Below are 13,753 nucleotides of genomic sequence, written 5' to 3'. Positions count from 1 at the left end.
AGAGGTACAGAGAAGGCCTATTTGATACCTGGGAAATGTAGGTTCTACCTTAAGAGAAAAATCAAAGACCTTGTTTTGATTAGCCTACAATAATGAAAACTGTGTGCTATGACTGCATTTATAAACACAACCATGAGTAAGAAGATTAACACTAAAGAAGAGAAAGCCCTGCAAAAATTATGGGACAACAGACTGGTATAAAGGGATTGAGTGAACTTAGCCTGGAAATTAGAAAACATCCATCCAAGTCCTTAGGTTATTCAATAGCTTCTGCAGAGGAACAGCAGGGACAAAACACTAATTACCTTTAATATGGAGCACACATTGCTTATGAAGCAAAGAAAAAGGTTGCTTTACCCTGGAAATCCATTTCAGTTCCATGTTCTTTTCTCATTATGATCCTGCTTATGAAGCATGGGACTTCAGACCAGAGAGTCAGTGGGGAGCTGCTGTATGTCCTTTAATGCCACAACCAGCAAAGCAACCACCCTCACTGTATGGGGTACAGAAAAGCCTGAACTGATCTAGTTTTCTAACTCTCTTAAATGACCAGTACAAATAAATGCCTTACTCAATTGTCTGAAAGCATATCATGAATCAAGAATCTGATTAGAATTTAAAGAACTATGGAGATTGACAGCACAGTGATATTGCTAGTCCTCCATAATGATCATGTAATATTTGAAAAGACTGTCTTGGTTACCTTAAAATGTTTCTGGTTCAGTCAAACAATTAAAACAATCTTTGCATGACACTGTTTTTGTGAAGACAGGCTTTGGTAACATACAGAAAAGGCATATTAAGGACCTAAACATTAAAAGCTTAAAGGGCTGCAACTCTCACTAAAGTTGTCACATCCCTGGACCAAGTCTAAATGACAAAGGTTTCCTGAATTATTTCTCTTAACTGTGAAATGTTGTCACTATTAGTGTCAGAAAATATTTTTTACACCAAGGACTGAAGAGGACTCGATCTTCCAACTCTTTCAAAAAGTAACTTTGCTTTTACTTGGAAATGACAACTTTGAATTATCACACTGCATGGAGCCAAATCAATTTCATCTGAGAACTTTCAGGTTTAAAAAAATAAAAAATTAAAAGGAAGAAAAGAATCAAAGTGCAAAGAACGAGAAAACAACCAGAACAGAAATAAATAAAATAGCAGTCTGTTTATGGACCAGAGACAGAGGTTGTCTTATACCTCCGCAAGGTCCGAAAAGAGTGCTTGGCTTGTGCTACGTCTCAAAGTATCCCAATAGCTCCTGGGGACAAGGTCCTCTCCTTCTGTTTTAAGAACCTGCAGAAGTTTCAAGAAGCACAATTGTTTGAAAACCAAAGAATAACAAAACAACTGCTTACAGACTTTAAAATTTTTTCCAACTGATCCTTGAAAGCATGGCTTGATTCTTTTGCTTCTACAAAAAGAAATTTCTATCCAGTTACACGACACTCTGTAAATCAAAGGAACACTAGCATACTACACCTATTTGCTTATTACTCGTAACTTGGCTGTGCCAAAAGTATCACCAGACTCCACTTTCCCAAACAAAATAATTTAAAGAAAATATTTATTAAAAGTACATGTGAAAATGTCCTCTGAACTCAGTATTTTGCTGTTGTTTTTCCCAACAATTCTTTTTGCCAAAAATATTCATATTCTTATGACATGAAATTTGTTTCCCATTGGCCAAAATGTAAATGCTACTATCTAATTGGTTATATAAAATTCATTTCATCCAATAATCAGGATGACATCCTTGCAACAATAAAGAAAAGCAAAAATCAAGCCTAGTAAGTCCAACTTCAACCGTAATATACTTATCAAGAGAACACTATGCACATCTGATGATCAAACTTACCTTGTTTAAATTGAAAGGGTTTAACCTCTCCAAGGAAAATACACTTACCTTTTTGCTCTGAAATGTTTCATATTTGGAAGCCTGAAAAATCCTCCCTTGTTAAAATAGGCCTTCCTTTACCTTGCAGTTCATCTTGGATGATCTACCTAATAAATTTCTTATTTTTTTCCTTCCCCAATGAATCTAGGGGAGGTGATCCTAAAGACAGCAGAAAGCTATCTGAACTTGGTTAGGATTATCGCAACTGAATGAATTTTCCCCTTTCTCTCCAGAAGTCAATGTAAACTATGTCTTCTACTTTCAGGGCTTCCCACTCATGTCCATCTGGGCACGTAAGACAAAGACAGAATGAGTTTAGTCTTCTAACTACAAATGAAAACTTTTTTTTTTGAGTCAGCACATATTATTCTCTTAGAAGATTCACACTGATGTGACTACTGCAGGATGTGTAAAACCACGCTGTTATCATAAATAATACTGTACAGAGTTAAACGTTTATTGCCTGTATGTATTCTACATTATGTCAAACATAAAACCATAAATTTAACTCTTTAAACAGATGAAATATAGTATGATTTCTATTCTTCTGTTTTCCCCTAATGTTCTTTAGCACAGTACCTGCTCAGGTAACAGGTCTTCAATACGCCTGCAGTACATCCAGCAGTGATACACAGTTACATGAGTGGAGATATTATTTAAGGACTCTGATCAATGTAATGCAGTTCAGTGCTTATGGGACCATCTTGTATTAATTTTCTTCAGCTATATTTTACATGTTTATAAAAATGCATCCATATATGAATGATTATGTAAATTTACATCATATACAAATAATGTACCTAGTACTACAGAAACAGTATTTCAGCAGTAAGTCAATACGTAATTTTAAAAAAAGATAAAAATGCATTAAGATATTTAATATGAAGTGTGTTTGGCTGCAGAACATTGCAACATATTTGTTGGAAGGAAATATGCTAAGTAATAACAAATTTTTTTCAACTTGTGCACTGCTTCTACAAGTTCTGTTATGCACTTTCTCCACTAACTAATTCAACTCAGTTCTTTCTGTAAATTGTCATCGAAGAAACATGACAAACTACCAGGATTTACACCCATGCTTAGTGTATATTATACTTTTGTTTCCCCTTTGAAAATTTCTGGTTTTATCTTTCTCTTATTTTGGAGTAACAGTTCCTACATTGTGGCCACAGTACTCTCATATATAACTCCATTCGGTCCTAAACTGCTAAACTCAGAAAAATTGGTTTACTTCGGTGCATAGTGGATTAGTTCCTTAGGGCTTCAGTTTCTCTTTTCCACTTACTTATCCCTTTGGTATTTACTGGGTCATGTGTAAAACCAACACTTCAATCCTTTATCCATAAAATAATGTAATATAGCTATTTTAAGTATTCACTGGATTTGTTCTCTTAATGAAGGTTTACTTTAGCCAATGGAATTAGTATTCCTGGGCATGCACATTTTATTTTCCTTACATGCATCTCATCATAATTATCAGGTTCCAGTTGGCATTTGGCTAGTAAGGGCACTCATGCAATACGTGCTGAGGCAGTCTTAACACACAACTGCAATATGCACCAGAACATGACTTGAAAGAATTAACCTATGCAAATGAAAAGACAAAAATATTTAACCTATTTAAAACCTCACTGTATGTACCCTATGGCCTTGACACTTCTCAAAAAATTAGAAATATTTTGAAGGATGAAATGAGGTAAAGGGCCCAACAGAGCACTTTGGACTATCCCAGACTTTTCAGGGCTGCATCTGCTTGGTCTTGAGTACCTTCAACTCCTCAGGACATCAAGGGAAACTGAAAAGGCTGCTACAATTCTTTCAGCAAGAGAAGCAGAAATAAAAAATATTACAATATTCTGGGGTGGGGAATTTGTTGGATACTGTGAATTCCTATACATCTCACTCCCCTTTGCGCAGAGATCTCCATTCAGGTTATAGGAAGGCAGGAAAAGATAGTCTACACCTGGGCATCATCTTGATACAGGGTTAGGATGTGGCTGGCGTGGGCCACATCTAGAATGAGAATTTTTTTACTAGAGCTGAAAACTATTATATGAGTAGGAAAACTTAACCAGTTTGGTTTCAGTTTAAAATAGGAGGCTGCACAGGAATACGGCGACCACTGTACAGCACCTTTCACTGCAGTAAAACCTGATCTAAAATCCACCGAATCATAAGGCCTCATATTTCCTACTACATTCTTCTCACAACATTGCAGCATGTACATCACGTCACTGCACCTTTTCATTCAGCAGACTTCCTTCCTGCATACTGCCCAAACTGTATGTGCAAACTTCACAGGAAATAAAGCTGTGTATTCCTGTGAATGATTATAAAGAAACAGACTGTAATTTCACTAGTTATCTCATTCTCATAGGTTCCCTCTCCTCACTTTGAACATCACAATAATCATATCAAAACAAGTTTAATTCTTCTAATATCACAACAAACTTTCCTACAACAGTTTTACTTCTGCTGTGGTCCAAAAATTAATCAGGTCAGGCTGAAGACATTAAAAAACCATAAGGACTCTCTTTTGCCAGTTCTTCCCCACTCCTCAAAAATGATTGAAAATAAGTTTACTGTCACCTACATGATACAGGGACTATTTTCTGTATTATTCTAGCTCAGCACTGAAATTTCTCATTTATTCGTTCTGTAAGTGAAACACAAAAATATAAAAGCTCTCTTCTGGTTTCTTCTTATTTGACTATTACTTCACATTATACACAAGGAGATGACAGATATGGATCAAATGACTCATGCAGGATGCCTTAATTTACATAGGTTAATTAAAACCAAGTCAAAATTTCTTAAGATATACTTTGTCCTTTCCCTTAAAAATATTCTTTCCTTCATTTTATATAAATAGATAGAGCAACCTTTCCTCCTGGTAGGCTTGCCTGTTTCAGAATGCATGCAACAAGCATGCACAATCTTTTATGCAAATAAAGATCCATGACATTTCTACTGATTAGCAGAAGTAATTTACTTGAAAAAGATAAATATAGTCAATTTTCTTATAGCATATTATTTAACCCTACTGGTCAAGACTGCATAAATTGAAAATAATTAGAGTACATACACTGTTAGTAGAAGTATGATATCCATAAAGTTGAAGACGCTGACATACAGCAAAAACGGGCCAAGCCAAGTATCACATGTCAGAATGAAGCCAAAAGAAGGAAAAAAAATAAAGACAACAGAATAGGTTAAGACAAGTAACTCTTTATTTTATATATTATTAGTTTTGTTTGTTTGTTTTTAAAATGACAGTGAAGAAAAGAAGGTTTCTTTTCAATCTCATTCTTTAAATTTTCAGAAGAGAAGTGCAGAGTTGCAGAGATTACTCTCAGGAGAAATGTCCCATTTTGTAATCTTTACTTTTTCAAAAAGCACTTCTTTTGCGTGCAAGTTTCCTTTGTTCAGAATACATGGTGTGTGAGAGATTCAACAACTGACCTACAGTTTTGAACAGTTTAGAAGGAGAGGTCTCCCTGGGTTGCAATGAAAGATCCCTTTTTATGCTCAGAGAAGGTTAAAAAAGTATTCATTCTTGAAATTCAAGCTTTCTGTGGTTTCAGGGACAAAGATCAAGCATCTGTGGTCCCAAAAGGATAATGGGGACTATGACAAGCTTTGCATATATGTCAAAATGTTTCTTGTAATAAGCATTTTTGCCATAAATACACAAATTGCAAATGAACATGGTTTTTTTCTGCTGTGGACTTGACAGAGACTTCTCCCTAATTTTTACTCATCCAACAGTAAAATAAGTTCCTGCTACTGCTCATCCTCCAGACAAACCACCACAGACTTCTCTGTTTCTGACTTACCTTTCGTATGCACATAAGAAATGCAAACTTGACATTAAATAAGAATGAGTAATCAATATTCCACAAAGATCTATTCACATAATATAAACAACTAAAACCATTTTGCATTGGTCATAAGCAGTATTAATGAAAAAAATAATTTTAATATAAAATTCAATAGTTCACTTACAATATAATCTATTTTAAAAGGACTAGGTTAATAACAAGCATCAGGATCAGTATGTCTACGTAACAGTTTCCATTAGCTATGACAGCAGGGGTATAGTTTGGCCTTGCCACTGGTATCTCTCACTGTTACAGACAATAATACTGGGTTATGGCTATTCACTTTCCCTACATTTATAGATTCCAAATGGAATCAATGCCGCTGTATTAATATGTAATACAATATTTAAACACTAATCTTTCCTTTCCATAGACCACTTAAATATTTTTTTCAATAACTGCCATTTCGGCTAAATATAACTTTTTTCTTTATATAGCTATACATAATCTTTTAATGATACAAATGTATTGTTTAAAAAATTTCAGAGTGATTAGTGAAATATATACACATGCACAATTTTGTCCTAAACTGAAGAAAACAAACTTACTACCAGCTGCAACTATTATCATTTTACTTACCAGCATTGCACGTTTTTCTTCATCTCCTTTTCTTTCTCTTTTCTCATTTTTTTTCCTGAAAATCTCTTGTAGCTAAAAAACAAACCATTTTGTTCTTAGTTAGCTTTCAGGCTATTTCACACACATAACAATCATTCATTATGAGGAACACTGCAAACTATTAAAATGTAGTTTTCTACTAAAACATCAGTGTTTCAGTGACGCTTTACTATTCATATTCACACCTTCATGTTCCTTCCATCACCTGAACCATCACACAGAAAGGAAACAGGAAATATTTTTTCCAGAATGTAAGGCTAACAATTCTATTTGGGGGCACAATATGGAGAACATCCTATTTAGCTTTGTATTTTAGCCAAGCCAGCTTATACAAAAAGGGGGAGTTCCAGCCTTTTTCACCACCTCCTTTCTTGTCAGGTACTAATTAGTATCTGTGTAGCTATGTAAGCAGCTGGATCAATCTTTTTTCATGCTGTTCGTTTCCAACCAGTTCAGTCCTTACTCCTGCTGGCACAAGGGAAGGGTGGAAACACCTGGTGGGGGTGAAACATTCCTCTTCAGCAGCAACAAACTATTACTCAAGAGTAATTTATCAAGTACCTTTTTTTTTTTCAAGTCTGTTCAAAGAATACCTTCAGGTCTTATACCCCTTTTACAACTTTCTGTACATTAAGAGCTTTAAACATGACTTCTGAGAAAACCTCAAATACAAGATTTAAAGCATACAAAGATTATTGAACATTTATTTTTGGAAACCACAGTCTTCAAAATAAGAAATTGTCTGTACTTATCTTTTTTTGTAAGTATCTGTATTCTTTAAAGATGTTTATTTATAGTGATGTTTATTAATATTCCCAAATCATTAAGAAAAAAGTGACATCTTGTTTAACCTTCACAGGACACAGAGCAGTATAAACGATGATCCCATCTATACCAGTGAACTTCAGCTTTTCAAAAACTTCAGCTGAAAATACTGTACTGCCACTTGTAGCATTTGCTAATCTCAAAATGACTGAAAAAATAAATTAGTGTCTGACAAATTTGTCCTATCTAGGATATGGTATTTCAGAACCAAACATCATGGCATACAGATGGTGGTACAGAGTTGGGGCAGTCACTTCAAAGACCCAGTTTTACCTACCAGAAGTCTGATAAAAACCTGATATTGTAATGACAGAACTCCCCTGGGATCAGAATGTGAAAGATAAAGTGTGTGTGATAAATTTTGCAAGCAAATTACCCAAATTTAATTTCAGAATACCGTATTTCAGAGAAGGCAGATGACTAAAACAAAGGGATCAGCAAATTCTACTGCAGGGGTATAAGAACACAGAAACAAATGAATACCATGTTTAGCAATTAAATAGCAAATGCATTTACAGATAACATTTTATAAATTTCCAAAATGGACTACTGTGTTCTGGAATTCCTTACAAGGCACATAGAGACCAGAACATTATGTGTGTCAGTGTATCTATTTCTGAGTATGGGATCAATTTACAGACCTTGATATGTTTTTTCTCATTTTTTAAAAAACCTACAGGCACAAATTACCATAACCTATGCTGACAAGGAAGGAGTCACGATAGGACATTTAGCTGGATGGCCTAGAGTATTACACAGTTTGCAACCCAAAACTATGGAAAGAAGAAAGGTAAGTGAAGAGAGAGAAGAAGAAAGAAAATACCTTGTGAAAAGTAAAGTGACATGCCATCAAGTAGGAGGGAAGAATGGCAGTAACTGAAAAATCAAAAAAGACTGGTAAAAAGCAATGTATCCTTGGATGCATCTCCCCCCACCACAGAGGCAAAGGGAGTAGGATTCTGTTGCATTCATCATTAAAGCACTTGCTAAACTTCTGGAAATGGATCTTTTGTTCAGAAGGAGTGCTATAGGATACCAGTGAGTAGAAAACTGAATGCGAAAAGGATCTAGGAGTACTTTCATAGGAACACTGAAATAGGATAAGGAGATTGACTGCTGAGAGCAGCAAAACCAAGATCTCTAGTAACAAGGGAACACAATCCTCCTGTTCCCTGACCTCACCCCTATGACATAAGCAAAGAGGAAAGCACAAACACCATGGAATTAGTTTACAAAACCACTAAAGCTGTTATCATAAAACTTGAGTTTTTTTCAACTCCTCACTTCATGTAATCTACTCTCCAACAGTCACATAACATGTGATCCCTACACCAATCTCTTCAAAGTCTCTTTATTTGCAAAACTGAGTAGTATTAGCTACACTTCCAATTTTATGATAGCTGACTGTAATCAATGGAGAAGTATTTTGCAAATGCTGGATATAGTTCAAATGGCAACACTTACAGCCTCCTGCTTCCAGGTGCGCAGGAGATGATGCGTACCCAAGCAAGGTGAGTACAGATGCCAAATGTATGTTCTGGGGCCAGGTCTATCACAGCTGCAGCATCACTGAATCAACCTTTATTTTCATGTTTACTTTTGTTTACACAGACATTCTATATCCACCTATTTATCTATTTTAGTCTTTCTCATTTCAGATCTAACATTCTGACTTACAGGTTTTGATCTAATTTTTGAAGGGTCACTGACATAGTAACAAAGCAGTGTTAAGGTCAGGTTTAATCTATACAAATATGTTAAATACAGTAACAGGTGGAGAACAGTGTATCTACTGTTTGAAAATTCTCCTTTCTTTCTTCTATTCACCTCCACCAACTCTGGTAACAGGAAAAGAATAAGGAGAAATTCTTATCAGGGACCATGACAGAGAACAAATAAAAAGTAGAATGTGAAGAGGACTATAAAAGCATAGTTAGAAAGATGGATGCAATATCCATAGTTAAATGCTGTCTTTGCTTCCCACCTTATACACTTACTTGATTTCATTTTCAGCATCGGTTTCTGAAAGACAAAGCCTCCTGCTTAAATTTCCTCCCACTTAGCTGTTGCAATGGAAGCCTTTTTTCTTCTTTTTTTTTTTAAAGTTGTCAGTCCATTCCACCACATTCTATTTCATGGAATCATGACTGCCCCTGCCTAGTTTTCCTTTGGCCCATTACTCCAATGTTTGCTGGCTTTTTCCCCTGACTGGAGGAGATGGTTTTTTAGGAATTGGCAAATATATGTACATTTAATATTAGAATACAAAAAAATGATCAGCATGCCAAAATTTGCAAGTGGTGACAGCTTCTGGAATAAATGAGACCTGTTCTGCTTAAGCTATGCCACCAGAAAACAAGTCCCCCAGATCTCAGATCTCACTCACTTCGTTGTGTATCACTTCCTTGAAAAGAGGGAAATTCAGTGTGTTGAGGACAGTTTCTTTCACATTTCTGTTTTCTTTAGGTTAGCATAGCTTATCTGAATCTAGCCTTATAACTTGACTTGAAAACAGTTAAGAGACATCACACAGAAAATTAGGGTGTATTTGTTTTAAATAAATAGTTGTCTGACACATAAACCCATTCCACATGTCTGTTTCATTCTTTATATTTTGTTCCATCTTCTTCTTCAGTAAGGCAGCAGGCTTTTTCTCATATGTATTTACTGCACTTATTTATAAACTCAACTATGCAAAAAATGCATTAAGGTAAGATTTGATGTCTTCTGCAAATGCCTGTTTTACAAACATCTGATTCAACTCTTACAATTTTATTCTGTTAATTGCCTGTACTTGTTCAGTAGAAGATACAGGCCTAGTGCAGTCTTCAGAAAGCTTGTCTAAACCACTAACCACAACCCTTTAAATGCTAATTTCTAAAGAAATGTCATAAACTATGTTTGCCATAGCTGAGTGTTTCAGTGTAATCCCAGACATCTGCTGTGTACGGACGTTACCAATTTAGAAAACTCTGGTTTATACTGCGCTGTGCAGTTTCTTAATGTATAGCCATGAAGTCATTGTAAAATCAGAAGCCCTAATGATAAGTGGGCAATCTTCAGCATTTCATGATTTTTTAAAAATTATTTTTTTTTACTTCATCACTGACATTCATTTAGAATAGCATTAATTATTCCTTCCATTTCTTTTAAAATCAAAAAAACAAATGAAATGAACATAAATCTGAAATAGCTCTCTTGCTCCAAGGCTTTTCAGTTTTATACTTGTATCCTGAATCCAGCTAGAACAGAGTTAGTTTTCCTCCTAGTCGCTGGTATAGTGCTTGTTTTGGATTTACCATGAGAGTAATGTGATAACACGCTGATGTTTTAGTTGTTGCTACACACTGCTTATACTAAGTCAAGGACTTTTCAGTTTCCCATGCTCTGCCAGCAAGGGGGAGCACAAGAACCTGGGAGGGAACACAGCCTGGAGAGCTGACCCAAGCTGGCCAAAAGGATATTCCACACCATGTCATGCTCAGTTTATAGACTGAGGGGAGTTGGCCAGGGGACAGAGATTGGTGCTTGGGGACTGGCTGGGCATCAGTCAGCATGTGGTAAGCAGCTGCATCACCTGGTTTTCCTGGGTTTTGTTCCTCTGCTTTTTTGTTGTTTTCCTTTTCACTACAATTATTATTATTATTTATTATTAAACTGTTCTTATCTCAACCCACGAGTTTTCTTACTTTCGCCCTTCCAATTCTCTCCCCCATGCCACCAAGGGGGAGGTGAGTGAGCGGCTGTTGTGGGGCTTGGTTGCCAGCTGGGGTTAACCATGACACTCATTTTTGGTGCCCAACATGGGTCTCAAAGGGCTGAGATAACAACAGGTCTGACCATAGCGTGTTAAAATAGGTTTGGTATAAGCATTCATTATATTAGTTTAATAGTTGCTGGTCACAGTGTTGCTTTATTTGTTTCCATGGTTGTATTATGTAAATCCTCACTTGCAGTATGTATTCCCTCTGGTGCTGTTTATCACTTCTGTGAGATGGGCCAGGATTATAATTTTGCTGTACTGTATAACATTGGTTTACGATACAACAACATTACTGGTCAAAAGACTAATTTGGTATTTGTATTTGGTATAGCTGTCATCTCTGTACCTTGGGTACTATCTCTCAGGAATTATTAATAATTACATTCTTCAACTTTCCTCCTTGGAGAGCCAATATATGGGGAAGACAGTAGGAATGCTTTCCCCCATTCTTTCACCTTGCCTTTCTCCTTCAGCCTTGTTACACTAGCTCTTGAGGATTCTGAATATCCTTGGGATGGTCAAGCCAGTATGCTCCTATTGCTACGTCTCCTGGATGTGTTTCAGGTCTTGTTTAGGGTTAAACAACTATTTCAAAAAATCACCGAGATCTGCCTGGAGGCTGGATGGTCATGGGTGGAACAGCATGTGGTAGAATACAGGCAGGTACTTAGCAAACTTCTCACCTCCAATGGTCTGGAACTTCACTCCTGAACAACTACAGGATCCCGATGAATTGATAGAATACTTGGAAAAAAAAATGCTCTTGTTACTCCAGAAAGGCACAACTTATTGCACTGTGCTGGGTCCTGGCTAGTATCTACCAAACACTGCTTGGTATTATGCAGCACCCTCAGAGAGAAAAAAGAGGAAACAAATCAACAGGTACTGCAACAACTTCAACTACTGAGACAGGCACTGCAGTTACTCCAACCCTGGCAACAGGCACTGCAGCCACTCAAATCCCCAGGACAAGCACTGCAGCTACTCCAACCCTCGCAATGGGCACTGCTCATTTCCGAAACAATCTCATAGATAGCTGGGCCAAAGAGCATGGCACTGAGTGTGTATAACAACCCGTGCCGGTATCAGTTGCCCGTATACACAAGAAGAAATACTGGAAGCGGAAGTCAGCTCATTCAGAAAAGAGTGAAGAAGCTCCTCCTAAACAGCAGGAGGAGGAAGCAGCATACTGTCGCACCAGCGAGGAAGAAGGCTACTCTAAAGCAAGACCATCATAAGACCAGGAGGAAGAATTTCCTGTTTCCCCCCAAGGAAGAACTCGGTGGGAGGGTTCCTCCTCTTCCTTGGAGGGAGAGAAAGAACTTGTAAACAAGACACTAACCACCTGATCTCTATCCCTGAGTGAGCTGTAAGGTAAGTGAAAGAATTTCAGCCATCGTCCAGGTGAGCACGTCATCACCTGGCTGCTCCGATGCTGGGATAATGGGGCCAGTAGCCTGGAATTAGAGATTAGGGAAGCCAAACAATTGGGATCCCTTTCTAGGAAAGGGGCCATTGACAAAGTGATTGGAGAAGGGGCACAAACCCTCAGCCTCTGGAGGTGAGTCCTGTCCAAAGTGAAAGAAAGGGATCCCTTCAAGGAAGATGTTATATATCACCCAGGCAGGTGGACCGCCATGGAGAGAGGTATCCAGTACCTGAGGGAATTAGCCATGCTGAAGGCCATTTATGGTAACCTGGACAATGAACAATCATCCAAAGATCCAGCTGAAGTCAAGTGCACACAACCCATGTGGTAGAAGTTTGTATGGAGTGCACCATTGTCATATGCCAACTCACTGGCAGTAGTGACCTGGAAATATGGAGAAGGACAAGCAGTGGATGAATTGGCTGGCCAATTCCGGCAATACAAAGAAAGTCTCTCTTCCTCCCTCATCTCAGCTGTGAAGAAACTGTCCCGGGACGTCCAGCAACTCAAAGAAGATATGTCCTGCTCCCCACTTGTATAGACCAGTATCTCAGCTATTAGGAGTAAGTGTTCCTTTTCTCAGGAGGGAGTATATAGGGGGTACACACCACAGGGCATCCTGTGGTTTTTCCTGTGTGACCATGGAGAAAACATAATGAAGTGGGATGGAAAATCTACCTTAACCCTAGAGGCACAAGTATGAGTTAGAAGGAACAACAATCACAAATGGGGATTCCCTGAGGAAAAGTGCTGCTCCAGTGGGCAGTGCCCCATACAGAGTAGAAGGGCTGACGTTATTCTTGACTTTAATGAAGGGACTTTTGATCTGCATTTACAAGAAGTGAGTAATGTATACTATGACCAGGACTAGAGGGGCCCTGCCTCCAGCCAGGTGGACGAAAGGGATAACCGGGCTTACTGGACTGTGTGAATTCGATGGCCTGGCACATCAGCCCCACAGGAGTATAAGGCTTTAGTGGACACCAGTGCACAGTGCACCCTAATGCCATCAAGCTATACAAGGGAAGAACCCATCTATGTTTCTGGAGTGACAGGGGGATCACAAGAGCTAACTGTATTAGAGGCTGAAGCGAGTCTAACTGGGAATGAGTAGCAAAAGCACCCCATTGTGACTGGCCCAGAGGGTCTGTGCATCCTCGGCACAGAACAGCTCAGGAGAGGGTATTTCAAGGACTCAAAAGGGTACAAGTGGGCTTTTGGTGTAGCTGCTTTGGAGATGGAGGAAATTAAACAGCTGTCTACCTTGCCTGGTCTTCCAGAGGACTCTTCTGTTGTGGGGTTCCTGAGCGTCAAAGAAAAACAGGTGCTGATCACCACCG

General features: G+C 37.9%; 1 protein-coding gene across 2 annotated transcripts in view; it reads right to left on the bottom strand.

Moving 5' to 3' along the window:
• Positions 1–13,753, bottom strand: part of MICU3 (mitochondrial calcium uptake family member 3) — a 66,663-nt gene that overhangs the window by 24,443 nt on the left and 28,467 nt on the right. For both annotated transcript variants that reach the window (XM_064449501.1, XM_064449500.1), the window contains exons 7-9: positions 6,358–6,429; positions 4,983–5,021; positions 1,201–1,296 (exon numbers count right to left, since the gene is read on the bottom strand). In XM_064449501.1, the coding sequence (XP_064305571.1) occupies positions 1,201–1,296; positions 4,983–5,021; positions 6,358–6,429 (207 nt within the window). The remainder of the gene's footprint in view (positions 1–1,200; positions 1,297–4,982; positions 5,022–6,357; positions 6,430–13,753) is intronic.

The sequence above is a fragment of the Phalacrocorax carbo genome, chromosome 4 (assembly GCF_963921805.1).
Source record: "Phalacrocorax carbo chromosome 4, bPhaCar2.1, whole genome shotgun sequence".
NCBI lineage: Eukaryota > Metazoa > Chordata > Aves > Suliformes > Phalacrocoracidae > Phalacrocorax > Phalacrocorax carbo.
Note: the sequence above shows the minus strand (reverse complement) of the source record. Positions and strands in the feature narration are given on the sequence as shown.